The sequence below is a fragment of the Durio zibethinus genome, chromosome 9 (genome assembly GCF_047325235.1).
Source record: "Durio zibethinus cultivar Kanyao isolate XHJ-2024 chromosome 9, ASM4732523v1, whole genome shotgun sequence".
NCBI classification, from domain to species: domain Eukaryota; kingdom Viridiplantae; phylum Streptophyta; class Magnoliopsida; order Malvales; family Malvaceae; genus Durio; species Durio zibethinus.
Window position 1 is genome coordinate 26,526,603 of NC_143170.1, and position 23,996 is coordinate 26,550,598.

General features: G+C 28.7%; 2 protein-coding genes and 2 pseudogenes across 2 annotated transcripts; all 4 read left to right on the plus strand.

The window, feature by feature from the left end:
* The first annotated feature begins 1,816 nt into the window (after positions 1-1,816).
* On the plus strand, positions 1,817-6,567 carry LOC111312980 (hexosyltransferase GAUT11-like). Its single transcript, XM_022913758.2, has 2 exons — positions 1,817-2,349; positions 4,782-6,567. Exons 1-2 carry the CDS (start codon positions 2,197-2,199, stop codon positions 6,231-6,233), a joined length of 1,605 nt encoding a protein of 534 aa, XP_022769493.2. The 5' UTR covers positions 1,817-2,196; the 3' UTR covers positions 6,234-6,567.
* Positions 6,568-12,279: 5,712 nt separating this feature from the next.
* LOC111303550 (cytosolic sulfotransferase 17 pseudogene) lies at positions 12,280-13,453 on the plus strand (annotated as a pseudogene).
* Positions 13,454-18,535: 5,082 nt separating this feature from the next.
* Positions 18,536-19,570, plus strand: LOC111303560 (flavonol sulfotransferase-like; annotated as a pseudogene).
* Positions 19,571-22,190: 2,620 nt separating this feature from the next.
* Positions 22,191-23,874, plus strand: LOC111317672 (protein BREAKING OF ASYMMETRY IN THE STOMATAL LINEAGE-like). The gene is made up of 4 exons (XM_022920113.2): positions 22,191-22,605; positions 22,690-22,788; positions 23,137-23,306; positions 23,398-23,874. The coding sequence occupies exons 1-4, from the start codon at positions 22,318-22,320 to the stop codon at positions 23,504-23,506; spliced, it is 666 nt and encodes a 221-aa protein (XP_022775848.2). The 5' UTR covers positions 22,191-22,317; the 3' UTR covers positions 23,507-23,874.
* Positions 23,875-23,996: the final 122 nt, after the last annotated feature.

The following is a 23,996-nucleotide window of genomic DNA, read 5'->3' on the forward strand; positions in this document are numbered from 1 at the left end:
TTCAAAAATGGTATTCTTCCCTTCCTCCCATTGAAACAAAAGGTCTCATTAACATACCATCTAAAGGTCAAAAATGGGTGCCTGATTCAGTCAATAAAATCTTGCAAGTTGCAAGTGCAAACCAACGTTTTGCAGTGGTCGCTTTCCTTTAATATTAAAGTCAATATTAACTACAACTGATTTATATTCACAATTAAAAGAAAAAATACTGGGCTATCATTCAAATAGAGAATTACATATTAATCTATCCTCAATAGAACAAAAGTGCCAAAAGAAAAACCTTCGTATCTTTTATTATTATTATTATTATTATTATTATTATTTTACATAAGATGTCAAAATCTAAAAAAATTAAAAAAAAATAGTAAGTGTCATAAATAAGGTTGACATCGGATCAGATTCGGGGTGAATTTTGCTTACCTCGAATCCGATTCGATTTTATATATTATTAAATTCGAATCTGACCTTATTCCTAATTTTTTTTTTCATACTCGAACTTGATTCCGATTCGATATTATATAAACCGTACTTGTTCGATCCAAAATTAATAAAATATTATTTTTTAAAATATAAAATATATATTTTTAAATATAAATATTTAAAAATATCATTATATAAATATATATAAATAAAAAATTAAATAATTAATTAAAAATAATTTTTTATATAATATCTAATCAGGTCGGGTCGGATTTACTTCAAACCCAAATCTGACCCGATCAAAAACTCAAATTTCAAAAAAAAAATTGGTCTCATAGGATCCAATCGGATCGAAACTAATTTGAAACGGATTGAATTGCTGACCCTAATCATAAATCGAATCTTTGTGTCGTCGAAAACCTCATATTTAAGAAGACGGATGAAGCATTTGCGTTAAACCCCAATTTGTCATTTCTTTGTATTTTCTATTTTATTATTATACGAAGTGAGTATATGAATGTAAACCCACCCTTTATTATGTATTAAAAATTTTAACTGACAAGTCAATAAAACTTTATTTTAATGGTAAGTTTTAAAACATTGTTCAAGTATCATCTTTGTATGGATTTGATTTAATTTAATTTTAATTTTATTTAATTATATATTAATTTTACAAAAATATTTTGCATAAGAGTTCACAAATAAATCATCAAATTGATGTAAAAATTTTTTTACTACGATATCATTTGGGAGTATGGTTGGAATCCTTTATCATGTTAGAACTTGCATTTTATGATTGAATTATTAAAGATTCAATTATAAAATTGACAAAAAAAAATCATAAAACAGAAATTTCAGTACCTCTTATTATTTCTTTTCTGTTTCTACTAACTTGAAAAACTATTATTGCAACTAAATTAGATCATAAAACTACTATTTTATTTTTTTTCAATTATTTAATTTCCATAATGTTCTTTTTCTGTCTTATTCTATCTATCAATGCCATGTGAAAATGTTAAAACACTTCAAACATTAACACCTAAAAATAGTAAATCAAAGCTTGCTCTACTCTTTCATGAAAGGTGACTTGTTATGGGGTGTTAATAGCACAAGCAAAGCCGTAACGGTTCCACATCATGGAAAAGGTAAAATATCATTGCCAAATGCCAATTCACCTGCCATTTTCATTGACTTATACATGGAAATTGGCCAGTAATAACTGAAAACAATAAAACCCTCAAAAAAAAATTTTATTATTAAAGCCAAAAGTAGGGGGTAATGGCATTGGCATTCAATTTCAACATAAGAAAAAATGGTGACCAAAGCTTAACCCAGCTTAAGCCCATGGTAACCAAAGCTTAACCCAGCTTAAGCCCATCACATGGTGTCATGTGCGTCTCCTCTCTTTGCTTTCCTTTCCTTTCCCTCTCTTTACATCTCTAAACCAAAAAAAACGCCCCCAAAAAAAAAGGTCTCCCTGGTTAAAATCTTTACCCATTTATTCATGCTAACGCAACAAAACCCAGATCCCATCACTGTCACTTCTTAATAGGATTTCTTATTCACATCCCCAAAACAACCCCAACAGTTTTTCTATTTTTTTGTTCTTTGTTACTTTGTTTATTTTCTGCTTAGAGTTTTTATAGAGTGAAAAAAGGAAGTGTGGAGTGATTATATATAATTTGTTGGAGGTGTTGTTTTGGATCGAATCTGAATAAATGGGTAGTACTGGAATCTTGATTTGGTGGTGAATTGTGGAGGGTATTTGGTTGAAAGATGCGGCGGCGGGCTGCCGATTACCGGCGCCCGGTTCGTAGGAGGTTTTCGCATTGGATCTATGCGCTGCTTGGGCTGTTTGTAGTTGCTGTATTGGTTTTATTTGTAGTTCATCATAATCATCATGAAGATCGGGTTGAGCATCCTGTTCATGTAAGAACGTATACAACCCATGTCCTTTTTTTATTTTAATTTTGATATTGCATTATTTATTTTATTTATCTGATGTTGTTTATGTGGGTTTAGTTTGTTATTGTAACTTGGAAGTGGATAGGTTTGAAAAACTTTTGGGGGTTTGATGCAAATTATGGAAATGAAAGGAATTGATAAAAAGGGTGTATTTTGTATTTGGTTAAAATGGTTATTGATTAAGGTTTTAAGAGTTCTGGATTGATTGTCTAGTTTAGATGTTAGCATGTAACGTGGGATAGGTAGATAGTTGCTTTAATGTATTTATTTATATGTAACCTTGTTTTGCTTTTTTAGATTGAATTACAGTAGCTATAATGAATTTCTGATTCGTCTTTGGATTCATAGTCAAGTAATTCAGACTAGTTCTGTTCGGGAGTTAGATGTGTGAGTTCCTGGTTAATAACATGCCTGCCACCTGTGGTTGTCAGTTCCAATAGCAGTGTCTTTCATTTTGGTGCTAGTTGTTGAAGTGACAGAGTAAAAGTTTACTAGCCATTTCTTTGATGGAATTGATATGAACTGATGATGGTTGAGTTCATGAAGAGAAAGGAGTGTGAATCTCATACTATGAAGATTATATTCATGGTATTTGGATGTCATCAATTTTTTTTTTAAAGAAACATGGATCAACTTTTAGATTCCAATTCTTATTTTCACAACCATTGATATATATATATATATATATATATATATGCGTGTGTGTGTGTGTGGTTCGTTGTGAGAGTTGAATAGAGCTTTCAATTTCTTAATCAATGTGGAGGGTCCTTCATTCAAGAATCATCCATAGGATATAAAAACATAAGGTTAAACATAAAGTTCATATATGGTTCACCTCTGGTTGAATGCCAAACATGTATGCTAGGTCTCTCTTTTTAGTATTAATGTTGTTTTGAAATACTTGTTGCTGTGCTTGGTATCATACTATCTTAACCTGGTTATGAATTGCCTACTTAGAATGAACAATCCTCTGTATGATCAAGCTGAACGATAACCCTCAGTAACAAAGGTTTATGGTCGGTACCCTTCTGAAATCATTTTTTTACAGGAAACACTACCCTATAAGTATCCTGTTTAATGAGGCTTAACCAGGCTTTATTTAGAGCTATTCAGGTGTAAGACCATATTTTAACTAGATACTGAATTTTATATGCTTAAAATTCTACCCAGTGTCAACAATAAAAAAGGTATTTAGACTGGCAAAATTTTAGGGACTGTCATGTATGCCTCATCTCTGATAAACAATAAGTAAAACCTTTAATGTCATAATTTCTTGTGGTGATTATTTTCAGTGTTGGATAAATTAGATGCCTGCACATAGTAACATGTTACTTCATATTTTCTCTGTCTCTGTGTGCTTTTGTTTGTGTTTGTTCTTAAAATTTTATTATGGAGGGAAATCATATGATAGATGTTGAAGCTATCTAAAAATTAATCTTCTTGCTATAGTAAGCCCCTTTTCGTTGAAATTTGGTATTGCAATATGATTTGTGGATGATACAGGCACATGGTTTTGTAATTTTGGTTTATGGAAGTCCTATGATAACTGAAAATAGGATTCTTTGCTTTTGCAATTGGTCTCTTTTATCTATAACTGGCTTTCTTCTCCCCCCCCCCCAATTTTTAACACACACAGAAAACAAAAGAGGTTGGGGTGGGGGTTGTACTGCTGGTCTGCAACATATAGAGAAGCCATATTGACAAGAATGCAAGGTGGATAACTTGGAGGGAGAGAAATTTTTTTGAGTTCATCACCACAGTAATCCTGCAGCTGCTAATTTGCTATATCTTGAAACCATTCTCTAGCACTACACTACCACTCCCATTAATGTACTAGCACTAAATTGATGCTGCTAATGCATCCGTTATATGAACTTTGTCTGTTCTCCACCATCTTCAGAAATCTGTCATTACTTTGACATCATGGCTGGCGGCAACTTTCCAGCTCAAGTTGACATCTTATATTATTTTTTCCACTTCCAGTTTCCTTAATAAGCAGACCTGTTAGTTTATTCTTTTGATTGAAAATAAGTACTTGATGAAATGGAAAATAAATGTGGTTGAAACTGCCCTGGTCACTCTTTAAGATCAGAAGGAAGAAAGAGGTGGAATATCTTTGTCTTCTATGTGATCTTTGAGCTCTCAGGGAATCTTTGTGATAAAGTTAGATTAATATCCTAAATCTAGGTGGTGCAATCTATTATGCTTTTTTATAGTGCTTCTGCACATCTGATTTTATCTTCCATCTCCCTCCGTTTAGTATGTTATATGATCTGGATATGATGAGCATCAATTCTAATTAATATAAGGTTAACTGAAACTACTGTAATTTATTGCCATTTTCTTTTAAAATGATTATTGGTGGACTTACTCATCTTTGACATTCCCCCTGCCAGGAGGAAGATTCAAGAAGGGAGCAGGTTCATGAGAATTTAAACTTTACTGAAGAAATATTGAGTGCTACCTCATACTCTCGGCAGTTGGCGGAGCAAATGACACTTGCCAAAGCTTATGTTGTAATTGCAAAAGAGCACAATAACCTTCACCTTGCCTGGGAGCTAAGCTCAAAGATTCGTAGTTGCCAGCTTTTGCTTTCAAAAGCTGCAATGAGAGGGCAGCCCATAACATTAGAGGAAGCAGAGCCAATAATCAGACATCTATCATCACTCATTTATAAGGCACAAGATGCTCATTATGACATTGCAACTACAATAGTGACGATGAAGTCTCATATTCAAGCCCTAGAAGAGCGAGCTAATGCAGCAACTGTTCAGAGTACAGTGTTTGGACAATTGATGGCAGGAGCATTTCCTAAGAATCTTCACTGCTTAATTGTCAAGCTTTCAGCTGATTGGTTTCAAAGGCTGCCCCTTCAAGACCTTGCAAATGAGCGGAGAAACTCTCCTCGACTCGTGGACAACAATCTCTACCACTTCTGCATATTCTCAGACAATGTCCTTGCTACCTCAGTAGTAGTTAATTCTACAATTTCCAATGCTGATCATCCTAAACAGATAGTTTTCCACATTGTCACCAATGGGGTTAGCTATGGAGCTATGCAGGCTTGGTTCCTTAGCAATGACTTCAAGGGGTCCACTATAGAGGTGCAGAACATGGAGGAGTTGTCTTGGTTGAATGCTTCCTATGCTCCCATTGTAAAGCAGCTAATAGACGTAGATTCACAGGCCTATGCTTTTGGGGAAAATCAGGAGTTAAAAGTTGAGCCAAAATTGCGGAACCCTAAATATATTTCCCTGTTGAATCACCTGCGATTTTACATACCAGAGATCTATCCACAGCTTGAGAAGATAGTATTCCTTGATGATGATGTTGTTGTGCAGAAAGATCTAACGCCTCTTTTCTCATTGGATTTGCATGGAAACGTAAATGGGGCAGTGGAGACTTGTCTTGAAGCATTTCATCGTTATTACAAGTATCTCAATTTCTCAAATCCAATCGTCAGCTCAAAATTTGATCCGCAAGCATGTGGATGGGCATTTGGCATGAATGTTTTTGATCTGATTGCATGGAGGAAAGCAAATGTCACTGCGAGATACCATTACTGGCAGGAGCAAAATGCTGATCAAACACTCTGGAAACTGGGAACTCTTCCTGCCGGTCTTTTAGCCTTTTATGGGCTCACAGAACCACTTGATCGGAGATGGCATGTCTTAGGATTAGGTTATGATCTTAACATTGACAACCGCCTGATTGAGAGTGCAGCAGTTGTTCACTTCAATGGGAACATGAAGCCATGGCTAAAATTGGCCATTGGAAGGTACAAGCCTCTATGGGAAAGGTACATAAATCTGAGCCACCCATATCTCCAACATTGTGTCACAAGTTGAAATGTGCTATCTTTTTTATTGCTAGTAATTCATGCGATCTTCATCAATATAAACCTATTAGGGCCGATCGCGTTTATTTGTAGAGTCGAAAGTGAAAATTTTGACTTTAATAGGAGATTTCATATTTCTTTTTTTTTTTGTTTTTTTTTTTTTTTAACTTTTAGTTTTTCTTTTTCATCATAGTATCTTGAAAGGAAAAGAATGACTTTTATACAAGGGAAAGTTTGAAAGATGAAAGATATGTGGGAATTCATTTTTGGCTGATGGGGTTTTCTTTTTCCCCTCAAGCAAAGTGTAGGAATTATTATTTGTTCTTTACCAATTATTGCAATAATCTCTCTGCTCTGCTCTTATGATTTATATTATATAGCTGAATCCCTGTAATTCTCACCCCTTGTTTTTGTTATTTCAAATGTGAAGCACTTTACGAGGTCCATCTTTTGCGATGGATTTGGGTTTCTTGAGGCCAAATAATTCATAGGTAAAAAGAAGCTTAAATAGCAAAAGCCTTTTTTATTAAATTGGCATTCCAACATTTGATTCAGTTGTAATCCAAACACTTAATTCAATGGTAACGTTATCACTTTAAAAATTAGAGATTTAATAGCATCGTGGTCACTGCATTTAAAATAATATTTTTATAGTTTTTATTGTACTATAATTTATTAGTTAATTTTTTATTTTTAACAGAAAATAGATTTTCAAAAATTAAAATTAAGTTGAAATTTTTATTTTTTTAAAAAATCCACATCATTTAAAAAATAAAAAATTTAATTTCTATAAAAAAATATTATTTTATTGATAAATTACAATTTTAAATATTTCTAATAGAAAATAAAAATTTTCTTTTTAAAATGATATAAATTTTTAAAAAAGAATTTAAAAGGTTTAATTTAATTTTAATTTTTAAAAATTTATTTTCTATTAAAAACAAAAATATCTACCTAATAAATAATATTATAATAAAAAATATAAAATATCGTTTTAAATTCAATATTTTATAAATTATATTTGAAAGATATAAAATTTTGAGATAGGAGCATTTTGTCCCTAAAATTTGAGCAAATTCTATTTTGCTCATTCCTTTATCACAAGAAATGTCAATTGACGCTATCCACGTGACATTAAGTGATATTTATTGTTAATTTAAATAGTTTTATAGAAAAAAGAATAAAAAGAATATAATTTTAGATAATAAAAAACACTAGTAGAATTTTTTAAAAATTAGATATTAAAATAAAATTGACCTCAAAGTAGAGGCAAATTTTGACATTTGCTTATAAAGGGACCAATTCATATTATATTTTAACCTTTTTTATGACATTTTCTATTATACTTATTAATATAAATAATATGTATTAATAAAAAATTGAGTTTATAAAATTATGCAAAAAAATATTATTATATAAAATGTTTAAGAATAAAATAACTTTTACATTAATAATAAAATTACTAAATATTCAATCTTTTAATAGATATTAAATCTTTCTTGATTCTTTTAATATTTTATATTTAAAATAAAAAAAATGCACAAATCAATATTTTTATAGAGTTGGATAGGTCGTTAAAAAAAAATTTTACAAACAAAAGAAAATGCTTTTAAAAAATAAAGTTGAAAATTTTGTGATTGAAAGTTAATTGTGCTTTTATAACTTTTTAAATAATTCTAATGTGATTTTTTTGTTGAAAGTATTACAAAACAATACAAGATAGAGATTTGGAGTAATTAAAAATGAAATATGATATGAACGAAAAAATTTATAATTAACTAAAAAAAAACATCAATAATCATATGATTTGTTGATAGAGTATTAACATCTAGTCAATAGAATAATAAACTTTAGTTTAATTGAATAAGATTCAATCTTTGATAAAATAAAAAGACACATTTAATACTTGATTAGATTTTGTAATATTGAAAAAATTAATAAATTAAAACCACGTAATTGTAATTTAAAATTTAGAATAAAACTCTATTTTTAAGATTTTTAAATAATGATTAATAGACATAATAAAATCACAAATAGTAATGTAGTCTTAACTTTCTTAAAATGCAAAGCATAAAATTAAATTATGAAACTATAGAAAAAATAATATTAATAGTATTAATTTGAAGAACCATTTAAATTTGTTTAATATAAACGCATATACATACTAAAGGGGTTTAAAATACTTTTGGAGGGGCCAGGTCTCCTACAACCAAATACGGCGGTCCACCCCTGGCACAAAGTTAGAGACCATGGATCTATTAATCCAAAATTGAAATATGCAAAATGAATAGTGATCTGAACCTTTCATGGATGAGAGAGAGAAAGAGTATGTATTAACATTAGAGTTATAATCAATCGAGTTTGAGTCGATATAGTATTAAATTTGAGCTCAAGTTTGATTTAAAATTCGAAGTTTGATACTCAGCTCGAACTCGATCAAGTTTCATTTTTTTAGTTTGAGCTTGACTCAAGATAAAAATCGAGCTATTCGAACTCATTTGATTAGGCTCGATTAATATGTAAAAATAAATTTGATTCTTATATTCGATAAAAATTCGATTATTTATGCTTGAGTTCGATATATTTTATTAATTAAAATAATAAAAATATATTTAAATATAAAAGTTCGATTAGACTCGCAAATTACTCGAGTCAAATATAAAAATATTCGAACTCAGTTCGAGTAGCTCGATCGATGAATCGAGCTCGAGTTCGACTCGATAATAATTGAATCGAATTTGAATTTTATTCAAATCAAACCCGAAAGCTTAAGAATATTAATGTGTCATTTGCACCTCTAATTAAGATATAAGAGGTAAATATATTTAAACATTCAATAGATCTAAATTTTAATTTCCAAATTTATTACATTATTTTTATAAATTTCTCACTTTTATTGTATTATTACTTGAAAATAAATATCAATTATAATTATTGAAATTTTATCTAATTTTTTTAATTATTTTAGTCAAATTAAAAAAAACTTTTCATATAAAAAATTATTTGAAAAATTAATAATTTGTGATTTCTATGAATTTCATCTTGGAAATAATTTTGATTTATTTTCAAAATTTTATCATTTTTGAAATAATTTTTATTCTGTCAAATTATATTACATTTTATTTGATTAAAAAATTAATATCAATTATCATTATTGAATTTTTTTCTAAAATTTTCCATAAATTGGATAAAATTTAAAATATCTCATATAAAATTTTCTTAAAAAATCAACCATCGTCATTATTAAAAATTTCTTCATTAGAATATTTTTTATTATCTTTTTATTATTTATTTCTTTTTTTTTTTCAAATTTTAAAAAATTTTTTTTTTTTAACTAATCAAAATCTATCCTAATTTAAAATTTAAATTAATAAAAAATTAAAATATATTTAAAAAATACAAAGATAATTAAATAAACAGAAAATCAAATAAAACAAACAAACAAAGTTAAACATTTAAAAACAAAAATAATGAATAAGGGTACAATAATAATTTAATAATAGAAAATGAAGTCCCCTAGATCTTCATCACAATACACATATATAGTGACATTTATTTAATTAATTAATCAATAACGTGATTATCATGTGTATTTAAAAAAAAATCATTTAAAAAAAGATGGCTGCCATCAATAGTATCAAATGGGTTAATTGTTTGTCTAATTGTAGTTGCATCTTCCTTTAAAATTTTTACCCAATATTTTGGCAATTTCCTTATGATACCCATTTTGATGGAATATTATATACAATAAATAAAATTATTTGTTTATTACATAGTGGTTAATTAAATTATTACTAAATTTCAATAAAATATAATATGTACAATATTTATTTATTCTTTTAACTCACACAAAAAGCTTACCCTCAAAACTTTACTACTAATATTTTTAATATTCGAACATTTATACATTTTAAAATTACATACTTTCATTTTTTTATATATTTTATTTTAAATTATGATTGATTAATTATAATACAACGATTATAAGCGATATAAAGCACCAAATTAACTATCTTTCATTCTATTATCTTGATTAATTTAATAAGACTAAAAATTATGAATTTTTTTTATAAAAAAATTGCAATTTATAAATAAAAACAATGAACTATAGGAGAGAGTGGAATCTTCCTAACCCTCGAAATCCCAACAACACAGTCAAATCTAGCTAAACATAGCCAAATCATTGGCTTCATGTAAACACATAGAAAAAGAATAATAAGCTAAAAGGATCTAAGGTCAATTGATCTCCAAGTTTCTTCAACCATCAACCATAACCTTCTATTCTCAATTATTCGAAGCAATCGTATTTAATCCAAATATTAAAGTAAGAGAAAAAAAGTATTAAATAAATTATAAACTCAATAAAAAATCAAAATATTTCATTATAAATTGTAAAAAGATTTAAAAAAAAAGGGGAAAGAAATAACGAAAATGTCATATTTCAAAAGGAGAAAGCCCAATGGGATCATCAAACAAAAAATAACCAATCATGAAATAATTTAAAGACATGTAAAGAAGGATAAATGCATAAGCTGAAGAACTGGCACATGATGATGCAAACTATGGGTTTTCTCTATTTTTTTTTAATCATTTGTTGGTGCGGTTAATTCGGGTTAGAGAAACTAATGAGAGTTAATTTCGTGTCAGTGAGTGTGTGATATTATTTACCTTTTTTTTAAGAAAACATGAAGTGTCAAGTTTTTAATAAGTGCCTAAACAGTCTTAGGATCTGTTAAATTCTTTTTTAATTATTTAGGCTTTTTTTTTTTTTTTGCTTAAAGCGATAAATATAATAGTACGAAAGTAATATATGATAATAAATTTATAGTAAATAGTTAATAATTAATAATGCAAAAATAATTTTCATTAAGATTTATGTAAAAAGTTTTTCAATGTAAATAAAAAAATTATGAACTACTAAAAAAATTTTTACTATCAAATAATAAATATACAAAATTTTCTTTTAATTAAAATTAGAGTAAAATAATAATTAAAAATTTTTTATCAAATAAATAATCCAACAAATACATTTTGAATTTATTTCTAAAACTTTAACTTCGATATTTATTATTTTAAATATAAAATATTAAGTCGTAAATATATTAACAAAATTTTAATTCAATCAAATCATGAATAATTTTTTTTTCAATTTCAGTTTTTTTTTCTTTTTTTTTTGCTCCTCACTTGGCATCAATTTTTTTTCTCTCTAGTGGCTCACCCTTTTCAACCTAAGCAACCCCTACCTTTCATATGTAAAATATGGTTTTTTTTTTTTTTTGTCAGTTAAAAAGAAACCAAAAAATTGTGAGCTTTTTAAAACAATAACAGCATTGGACCGGACTCCAGACACATAACATTTTCTTAGAAAAATACTTGGGCTTTAACTTCTTCATTTTTTAAAATTTCGCTTTCATCTATTCAATTATATATAATTTTAGAGTTAATATTTGATATGTATATTGTCAATATAATTTTTTAATTTCACAAAAAAATTAAAAGATTATCACATGTTTTATTTTTTAAATATACCTTAAGGTATTAGTTACTTTATTAACAAGAAAAGACTTAGATGAAATTTCTTAAGTGAAATTTTTTATAAAAAAATAAAAATCGAAAATCAAAATGGGTATATTAAAAAATTTTGTTATATAGATTAAGAATGCAAATTTAAAAAAAAATTTTAATAAATTTTGATATATATTTTGATATAGATATTTTTAATAAAACTATTAATAAAATTTTTATCATTAAATAAATATTACTCAAATTTGAATTATAAATAATTTTTTTAATAATTTTTTTGCATATTATTAATTTATCAATCTATCAATTTAAAATTTTTATTAAAATTTATATTAAATTATTTTTTAAAAAAATTTCACAAACTTCACCTAAATAACTTAAACGCAAGTTTTGTTCATCCTAACATGCTGTAGAGCTTAAAAAACTCTGTGACGGTGAATTTTTCTTACAAGTTTGCCAAACATTTTTTTTTAAGCCTATTTTAGAATCGTTTTTCCAAAATATTTACATTTAACTCATTTAGCCATTTCTTCATGGAGTCCTGCTTAGATTCCCATAGTAATCATATTGAGAAAGAGAATGAAGAGTTTCCAAAAACATTCAAACAGATAATATCGATGCTCCCTGAAAGAAGAGGCTGGCATCCTGTTAACGATCATTTTCAGTACCAAGGGTTTTGGTTCTAATCGGCTTTCCTAGAGGGAGTCGTGTCAGCTCAACAACAATTCCAGGCTCAACCTACTGATAGCGTCACATGTAGAGCACTAAAAACTGGCAAAACCTGGCTGAAGTCCCTCACTTTTGCCATTATGACAAGAACCTTGTTCGACGATTCCACAAGCCCTTTGCTTTCCAAAATGCCACATGACTGTGTACCCCTTTAAGAGCTTGATCTTGCTCACTCTTCCGGACCAGGCAATCGAGATCCTGGAATTCCTCTCTTGGCCACACATATGCCTTACTCCTCCTTACCCAGTTCGATAATAGATTCCGGTTGTAAAATTGTTTATATTTGCAGGGACCCCAAGGATGCATTTGTTTCCTGGCAACGGGCGTTCAAAAACACTGAACCTCTTCGTCTGGACGAGGCCTTTGAACTGTACTGTGAAGGAGTATCTTCCTATGGACCCTATTGGGACCATGTTTTAGAGTTCTAGAGAGCAAGTTTGGAACGGCCAGGCAAGATTTTGTTCTTAAAATATGAAGAAATGAGAGAAGATACTGTTTTACATGTTAAGAAATTGGCAAAATTCATCGGTTATCCTTTCTCCTTGGAGGAAGAGGAAAAAGGGTTGGTGGAAAAGATTGTGAAGATGTATAGTTTTGAGAATTTAAGCAACATGGAGGTGAATAAAAGCGGAGAGCATCGTGAAGGAACATCTATGGTGACTGAAAACAAGATTTACTTTTGGAAGGGTAAGGTTGGAGATTGGGAGAATTATTTGACACCTGAAATGGCAGCAGTGTTGGACCAGATAACAGTGCAGAAACTGAGCGGTTCGGGTTCAACTCTGTAATTAGTCGAATGCTCAAGCAATTGTGGTTACCAATGGTTTTTTCTTTGTCGTTGTCTGTTCCAATATTTCCGTACAAAATTCTGCAATAATGTGTGCGTACTCTAGCAAGTAGCAACAATCCTGTTTTTGCCATTAATGTGTACTGGATCATGTTAAGATTCAGAATAAATATTGTTGTTTAATTGGTTGAGAGGGATGTCTCACCATGCATTCATCAACTCGGGATTACAAATCTTAAAAGGTAAAGTGACAAGAAATTTGAAACACCTCAAATGTTTTCAAATCAACTCAATCTAATTTTTGCTTCATAAAAAAAAAAAAAAGATTGTATGTTTGATTTGATAAATAAATCCAATTGGAGTCAAGTTTAATTCTGAAGTGGCTTGTGAGTTGATCGATTCAACTGTCACTCCTACATGACTCTCCCTTATCTTCTTTCCATCAAGAATAGACCCAAACATGGGAATTCTATTCCACCCAAAATTAACATGCACCAAACAATATTTTCATGTTAAATCTAGCATTAATAGACACAAAAGGAACAGTTATTTTAATGAACTAAACATGCTTTATGTGTCTAGACCATGAGCTCTTCTTGCATTGGAATTAGATTTCATCAGCAGGACAAAGCCCCAATAGTCATTCTTTGTTCATACTTCCGCATAATTTGTATTGGAAACAGTTTCACATCCGACCATTTTTGGCAATGTCAAATCCAACACTTATTCCCCTCATCTTGTGCAACATTACCACTTCTCTTCAAAAATTGAATGGAGATCATGGCTATATTTAGGGGAGAAAGTATTTTTATCGAAAGGATTATTAGACTACACCCGTTATAAGGTATTAACAGGTATACTCATGAGAGAATATGTATCAGGTATATATATTTTGGATATTTGATTTATAGATGATATATTTTCGCATATGTAATTTTATATTAAAAAAATTATATTCTTATTCCATTCTCTCTAATTAAAAAAAAAAATCAAATGATATTGGAAAACTAAAATCAAATTTGGTGAATAGAAATGCATTTGATAATAGTTAATTAAATTATTATCAAATGGGTTAATTATAAAATTCTCTTGTCTAATTATAGTGACATCCTCCTTTAAAATTTTTAGCCAATATCAGCTTTTCCCATTTGAGATGTTTTTTTGGCAATTTCCTGACTATACCCATTTTGAAGGAATATAATATAATATAATATAAATTATTTGTTTATTGGATAATAGTTTTTTTTTTTTTTTTTTTTTACAAAAATGGTGACGGAAATGGTGTCACCATTCTAATGAGTGAAGCATCAGTGATCTAAGAACAGTGATTACTTAGGTTATCTTCCCTCCCAACAAAGGCCTTCTCCAAGTTTCAAACCCTTGTCTTTTGGCAAGTAAAATCCGTTTGGGACCAGATTGCTTAACATTGAGCCAACACCTTGTTAGTATAGCTAGTTAAATTATTACTATATTTGAATAGGAGCTAAAGAACTTGTGCCTATTTTGGTATCTGAAGACCTACCCTAACAAGTGTGTGTCATGATCCAAAGGAAAATGTACTTTAATATTTTACTTGTTGATAAATAAGTACCTACATGTATTTTCATTATAAAAAATCTAATTAGTAATCCATTTCGTCCGATTAAAAAAAATCAAAGAGGTAAAAGTCAGAAATAATTTTGAAAAATTAAAATAAAATTTGGTGAATAGAAATACATTTAACAAAATCTAAATGTAAACTAGTATTTAATTATTCATTTAGTTTTCACCATATTATTTCAAATCATATTTGTCATCAATCTTGTCATCTATTATTAAAATATCGAACTCTTAATTTTAATGATTATGATTTAATTTTTAAAATTTTTAATTATAAAAAATAAAATAATTATCTATAGTCGCATAATCTATTAATAACGTATTGAAATTTTAATTCTATCTTTAATAGTCTCAATTATAAAATATAAATGATATATATAATTTTGATGGTGACGCTCTTGTCATCGAGAATTTAACAATGTAAAAAAAAATATATATTGTTTATATATGCAGGGACACCAAGGATGCTTTTGTTTACTTGAATCACTCCACTGTAGGTCTTACGGCATTTTTTTTTTTTTTTGGGGCCAAAACCCCTTGCTTTGGATAAGACCAATGTTAGAATGTGTTGGGCATTCAAAGAAAACTCACACAAAGAATAAAAACAAGTCACTTAGAAGTGTATAACTCAATAGATGAATCTATACTCAAAATATTAAATACAAATGACACAATCAAACTAAATACATTCAATTAGATACATTCATCTAATATTAATTTAATTTATGATTAATTAGATTCATATATTCATAAAACTAGGTTCATGATACATTATTTCAAGTTTAATAGCCAATAGCCTTTGAGTTGTTTCTTGAACGATAATGTTTCTATGAACCCAACCATGTTTAAGAGTTTTGCCAATATAATAGATTTGTCTAATAAACATACAATTTAATATAATTAATTTTTAATACTGCTTATACTCCTTTTGTCTTATTTTAAGTATCTCTCTTTAATTTTCGCACATATTAAGAAAAAAATTTTAATTTTTATGTATTTAATATTATAAATACATTTTTAAAATATTGATGTAATATGTTTCTTACTATAAAAAATAAAAAATAAAATTTAAATATAGAAAAAGGAAGAGTATAAGGTGTGTAAAAAAAAACTTCATTTTGGAACATATCAAAAAAAGAAAGTGGACACTTAAAATGAGACAAAGGAGTAATATATAATCCATTCGTCCCATAAATATCATATCGTTTACAGTTAATAAAGCCTTGATTTAGTGGTAAAAAAGAGGTTTTAAAACCTTAGGTCATGTTTGATATATAGAATAATAGATAAGATAGTATGATAATCATTTTATATTATGTTTAATTTGTATCTAATTGAAAGAGATATAATTATAGAGAGAATTATCGTTCTCTTTGTATATAGGATGATTTAATCCTCTCAAAATGGAGAGGATTATTTTAATTCATGGTATTAAAGTTAGATTTTTTTTATTATATCTTTAAAAATTAAATCAATAATTTAAATTATATAAATTTTAAAGAAAGATAATTTTGACTAATAAATAAATTATCCTATTTTAATCCTTACACACATTAAACATAAAATAGGATGACATTATTTAATTTTATTCTATTTATAATATCATCTTATTATATCATATCATAATCTTATATATCGAATATGACCTTAAAATCTTGGGTTCAAGTTTCATTATAAGTTTGGTTGTTTATTTAAATTATACTTTATTAATTGATTATTTAATGACATAATAGTTTATTATTTAGTTGATTATATAAATGTAATACTTAATTATGAGTACATCTTTAAAAATATGTATATCTTATTTTCATATTTTTATGTGTCAAAATAATTTTTTTTTGCCAAAAATAATTCCTCTTTTCAAAAGTCAAAAAATTATTTTTGACTTTTCCTTATTATCTTTAATTATAACTACAATTTTTTTAAGGATAATTCAGGATAAATTATACAAAGGTTTATCTTCTTTTTTCCTTTTCTTTTTTCTTGAAAGAAAATCATTATATAATATATATATATATACATATATATTACATAGATCCAAAAATGCGCCACATGCAATTATGCATAAAAATATATAATAATCAACGTAAACTACCCCCACTTGTTAAAAACATGAATTTGTAAATTAAAAAATATATATATCATAGCTGACTTCCAGCTTTTCTTGAAGCAAATCTTCAGACTCAATTCTTTCTATCTTCAAGTTTAGATTCCCAAAGAACGATACAGGAAAAGAGATTAATTATTTCAACCCTTGCCAAAGTTGAGGCTTTAATTATTATTATTAGAGAAAAAACTTATTATTTCTTGGGGGAAATTAAAAAATGTAGTCTATCAGAATTTTTTTTAATTGAAACCATTATAAAAAAATAAATAATAAAAAAGAAATAACAACATATAAAATTAATAAAGAGAAAATAAAATTAGTTTTATAACTTTAATATTCAATAGATGTTAGCTCAAGAAATGATTATCATAATTAAGTATAAATAAAATATAAATACATTTAAATCAAATATTATGTACTATTACCTTACAACATATGTACTTCGGAGTCATAAAGATAATTTGAAAATTTTTTTATTAATTTTAAGTACGGAAATTTTTAACTATTTTTTTAACTAATTACTAATTTTTTTTACAATAAATATTTGCGATAAAATATCACATTTTATAATTCTCCTTACTTCTTTATAAGAATGATTAAAGATTTATATATATAAGTAACATGCGATTTGCTTTAAAAGTTAGAAACGTTAACTAATTAAGCAACGTCCACTCACTTGTTACCAATAATTTTTTTTTTAAATTACAATTATAAGTTATCAAATCATAATTGAATATTATATTCATATATAAAAGTTATTAAATAATTAAATAAACAAACTAACCAACAAATAAAAACATAATTAACATCAAATTCACATATAATGAAATTTGAACCTAGAGATTTTAAGATCTCCTTTTTGTCACTAAACGAATGTTTCATTGACCTTGTTATCAATAATTTTAAATTTTATATTTGATATATTATCGATATATAAATATTAATATACTATTAAAGTATTATATAATTATATTTTATAAAAAAATTACTAATACCTTTCACATATTTAATTGATATGATTCTTTAAATGAATGATATAAAATTACTAATACTTTCTTTAATCATAATTGAACTCTTAGATCCAATCCTTATGTTTTAAATCTAAATATCTTTTAATATATTTTAATTAATTTTAAGATTTTTATTAAAAAATAATTTTGAATGACTGATCACATACATACAAAAAAAATTAATAATGATTCCATTTTTTTTTTTTTAATTTAGCAATGGAGTCTTTCGGATGAAAAAACCTTATGACAAATATAATCTTCTAATTTTAACATGTACTACATCGGTTGCTTATAAAACCTTGTCCCTCTTTCTTTCACTTACGTCGATGAAGCAATTCTTTTCCCAACCATTTACAGACTCAATTTGCTTTCTCTTCATGGAGTTCAGTGTAGGTTCCCAAAGAAACCATATTTCTAATGGTGGTGAGGGACAAAACGAAGGGTGTCCAAGAACTAATTTCAAAGAGATTATCTCAACCCTTCCCAAAGAATAAGGCTGGATCTTATTCAACTACCTTTTCAAATACCAAGGCTTTTGGTACCCTGATGAGATCACCATGGAAGGAACCTTGTTAGCTCAACAACACTTCCGGGCTCAACCGTCGGATATATTCCTTTGTAGCGCTCCTAAAACGGGCACAACCTGGCTGAAGGCCCTCGCTTTTGCCATTGTCTCCAGGACCTCATTTGATGATTCCACCAACCCTTTACTTTCCAAGTTACCACATGAATGTCTTCCAGGTTTGGAGGTCTGTAGCATCACCTCAATTAATCGAGATACCGGAAACCCTCTCATCGCCACCCATATCCCCTACTCTTCCTTACCAAAAACTATATTCGATTCCGGTTGTAAAATTGTTTACATTTGCAGGGACCCCAAGGATGCGTTTGTTTCTATGTATCACTTTTTTGCCAAACTGATGATTTCCAAGCATATCGAACCCCTTCCTCTAGATAAGGGCTTTGAGCTATTCAGTAAAGGATTATCCATATACGGCCCATACTGGGACCACGTTTTAGGGTATTGGAGAGCAAGTTTGGATTGCCCTGACAGAATTTTGTTCTTGAAATATGAGGACATGGCGGAAGATACCACTTTCTATGTTAAGAAATTAGCCGAGTTTATTGGCTACCCTTTCTCCTTAGAAGAAGAGGAAAAAGGGGAGGTGGAAAAGATTGTAAGGATGTGTAGTTTTGAGTATCTGAGCAGCCTGGAGGTGAATAAATATGGAAAGTGTGGAGGGAATATGGGAATTGCCAAATAATGTATTCTTTCGTAAAGGGAAGGTCGGAGATTGGCAAAACTATTTGACACACGAGATGGCTGAACGTATGGATTTGATAACAGAACAGAAGTTGAGTGGTTCGGGTTTAAATCTAAACCATGATCTTCAAAAGTGAGTACATTAATCTAGCCTGCAGACCGAAAGCAGCAGCTCAAGTTTACAAGCTTGTAATCTCAAATTTATTCCTCTGTTTTCAACATTCTGCTTTCCCTTTCTGTTTCTGGAAATAATTAGCAACGCAATGCTTGTTGCTTATTGTAGTCAATTAGAGCATGTTAGGATCCGACGTTAATAATAATAACACGATACAATTATTATTGTAACAAAATTGATTTGTCATTGATTTATCGTTAGATTTCAATTATTTTCTGTGGTTATCTATTCGGGAGCCAAATTTGCGTCGCACCATGTTTGTATGCTCCTTCATGAAAAACTGTTGCAATCACGTGAATAATCCTACAAGTTGTCCGCAGTTAGAGGAAGTGGAAAAGGGGAGGCACAAAAGATTGTAAGGAAGTGTAGATTTGATCAGAATCAAAGCAACATGGAGGGGAATAAAAATGAAAGTGTCTTCAAAACATCACAATTGCTAATCCAAAACAATAAATTCTTTTGAAAAGGAAAGGTCGGACATTTGGAGAATTAGTTGACTTCCAAGATGGCAGTAGGCTAGTGTTTGACAACACAGAAGAATGTTGATAATGCCATTTAATATAAATGGTACACCCATTTTTTTGGAGGTGGATTCCTACAAGGACAGGCAATGTATAGTACAAAGTTTATGTCGAACATATCACTTACAATTTTATAATACAATTAATCAACTATAATTTAGTATTATGTAAAATTTATAAAAAAAATTATGTAAAATCTACATTTTTAAGTGATGGATCTCGTCATAATTTTTTATTATGATTGATTAATAAGAAGATCATAATAAAAAATATTATAAGTAAAATACTCTCCTGCTTTGTACCCTCAATAAATATTTTTTTTACACTTAGCATTATAATGTGATCAAACATGTTCCTCTTGGATATGGGTGGTTGGTTCTCCCAAACTTTTGAAACATTTTTTAGTATGCATACATATATATTAAATACATTTAAATTCATTTTCTAAATTAAAACTATTAATTTTATTATTTTTTGTGTTTTAAAATTTTAATTTTATTATTGTAATTTAAGAAATGTTCAAATCATATTGATATTTGTTCATTTATTATATCCAACCATTATTACTAGCAAATTCTTAAAATTAAAAAATTTGTCACAAGTTTTAGATCACAATTAAATGAACTTAACAAAAGTCAAATTAACTTTTCAACTTTCTCAACAAGATTAAGTGTTTAACCAAGCATCAAATATATTTTTGTTTTTTTTTTTTTTTTTGGTACAAGAGAGGTCAAGAAATTTAGGGAAAGGAAGATATAGCTTACTACAACTTCTGTCCATATCATTTTCTACATTTATTTTTACTTTGGATCTTTATCAAATGTTATAATTATTTTTCCAACAAAGAAAATTATATTGGAATTAATTTACAAAAGGATAGAAAAAACATTATAACTTTTAGCCTAAAAATTTCATCTCCATTCTTTTAAAAATATATTTAGTTTTTTATTTTAATAAAATATTTAATGATTAATTTATTCAAATTTTTTCTTATTTTAATTTTAAATTACCAAAAAAAATTAATAATTCATTGATGGATTGTGTAATTAGTAATTTTACGGTTAATTGTAAATCATATTACTGTTAAAAAAAATAATATTGTCATAATAATATTTTTGTTTTATAATTTTATGAACTTGTCATGTTTTTATTAGTATATTATTTGCATATATATATATATATTAATAGTATAATAAAATATGCTTTAAAATATATATATATATATTATATTCTTAATTGACCCCCTCAAATTATATGACAAGATCTGTCATTGCTCTTGATCCATGATTTTTTTTTGTGCAACTGTTTTAAATGTATCCCTAAGAAAAAGAGTATCAAGAGCCTGTCAATGTTTACTCTTGGCTTTTTTACAGTACTTGAAATGATCAAATTAAATAAAAGAGACCAGTTTGTATATCTTTTCGAACGTCAACTACAGCTGTTCTGAAATTATACTCCCAAAATGATTTTCATTCTGAAATTATGAAACGAATTATCATTTCAGAAAATGGGAACCCGATTTAACTTTTGGAAACATATCAATATTCGTTTAAAGTCTGTCCCCTCATTCACCATAAGAAATATTTTAATATTAGCATTCAAGAACTTACTCAATGAAAGAAATGGATGGATTTATTGGATATAATGTGACTTTACCATTTGATTTGGCTTTAAACTTTTGTCATATCAACATTATTTTTGAATGGTAGATTTTCAGTTCAATCTTTGTAACAATAATTTTTTTGTTATTAAATTGATTTAGCAAGTAATTTTAAATTTTAACTTATTTAATTTATATAATTATTTTTAAAAAATAACATCAAATAATATTATAATTTAAATTTTAACACTCATAATTTTGTTATTTTTAAATTATAAACTTCTTTATAAAAAAAAAAAAAAATGGGCCTAATGTTAAAATAAAGGGGGTTGAATAAAAAGTTGATGTATTTGTTAGCCATAATTAAGACAGGTTGCCAACTATTACCCCACAAATTTCTCTCTTTTTGGCTCGCACTGTAACTCCCTCATTCATTTCATGCATTTCTCTAATTTTCAAATTCAAATGGTCATTTCCCTCTTCCAATTTCTTTCCATATCAAACTGTTACAGAGAAGATAAAAAGTATGTGCACGCCGTGGACGCTGACAAGGTTTGTTCGATGGAGAGTAAGGGACTTGGCATCATGTTTCCTGGCTTGCAGGTGCCCTTTAGGTATAACAGATAACATAAACTGATTACCTGCTTTTACCATTTAACTGGGAATCTTGATGATCAGAAAAGTTCGTTACGTTGCCAATTTCTTTTATTTGTTTAATTGCAGAAGAAGAACCAGAGGCACATCGCTCTTCATCGCCACCACAACTTCGAATCAGAAACATGGTTTTTGAAACGAAAGATGACACCAGAGATAAGAAGAGTAATAGAAGACTGTCACGGCAAAACAGATGCGACACGGATAGACAGATAAACCTGAGTCCAACAGTCTCAAGGAACACTGGCTCAGTGGAAAATGGGAGTGATAACTCAAGCTGGCCACGTTTTTCTGATGAAGAATATATAGTCTTCTGCTTTAGAGAAGATGGAGCCTTTGACGTTGTGAAGGATAATAAAGAATCAGAAGAATCCAATCAATCCAGTCGAAGTTCACGGCCTGTGAATCGAAAGGTCAACTATGCGTTGTAATTTTTTTTTCCATCCTTTTGGCTTTTCTCCTTGTTTAACATAACTAAACAATTTGGTTGGGAACAGCTTAATTGTGCTGAAGATGCAGAAAGAGATAAGCACTGCAGTGATGATGGAAGAACAAATGAAGATGGAATTGAGGGAGAGATCATTCCTGCTAAAGAGGTGAGGTATGCTTTCTGTTGAATATCCTTTTATGATTATTCAGACTTTTTTTCAAGTTAAAATCTAACAGAACTAAAAGGTGGCATTTAATAAGTCAAGAAATCAAAATTTAGCACCTGTAATTTCTCCCTCTATCCTCGAGCAGCCATTTCTTTTTTTTTTTTTTTGTAAAAAAAAAATCTAGTAGATACTTGAATTAACAAAGCAGTGACAGAAGCTAGAACAGTACCTTATGAAATTTAGCATAGTTTAGTAACTATAGAACTCCAGGGTAATTCCCCGTTAGATAGAAATGAGAAATTTGTGTTCGGAGAAATCTTCACGGTGGCATTTCGCTTTTACATAAAGGGTGATGGAGTGCGGAGCAGCATCAGCTGCGAGGTAGAGTTGGCTTCAGGTAGATTAAGGAGAAGACATCAGGTAGAGGAGAAAGTGACACCTAACGGGGGGACAGTTTCTGTTGAATCAAGTGACACTAATCAATCTGATTGCAGCACAGGATCCTTTGACTTTCCTGTGTAAGTGTGAACTTTGTTTAATTGATTATAATGCAATAATTTCTGGTCTTAGAAGCTTATGGTTTGATTGCTTTGGTTAACACTGTTGCAGACTGGGATGGGAATGGTCGGGAAGTCCAGTGCAAATGCCAAAATCAGAGAGCATGAACCCAAGGAAGAACAAGGCCCTATCTGTGCGTTTTCATTGTTTTAGATTCTGATTGTCCTCCTTCTGTCTTCTCTCAATTTTTTTCGGAAGAAACTAGTGTTTATGTTTATCATTCTTTTATCAAAAACAAAGTACATCTGATCAAGTCTCGTAACAGTTCAACATTATCTGGCATATACAGAATGAAAACTTCATTCTCGATTCTAGGAGAATTTTTAGGAAAGCCTTTCATCTGCTTTTATTTTTCCGTGATTCTTCCTCTGATATACAACCCACTTCCAAGGTTCTCTAATCCTTCTGCCTCAACTATTAAAATAAGAAAAAAAAATGGACACGAATGTGGTCGCTAAGTGAAAACAATACCTATTTGCCAGTAGACATGAGGAATGAGGATTTAAGTTACAATAGAACTTGCATCAAGAACAGCCAGATGGAGAGGCAGCCATAGTAGTTATGGAAGATGCCTTGCTGAACAAAAAAATTACACCCGTGCATATAAACATACAACAATGGCATATAATAAGTGGATAAAAAGTTACAGA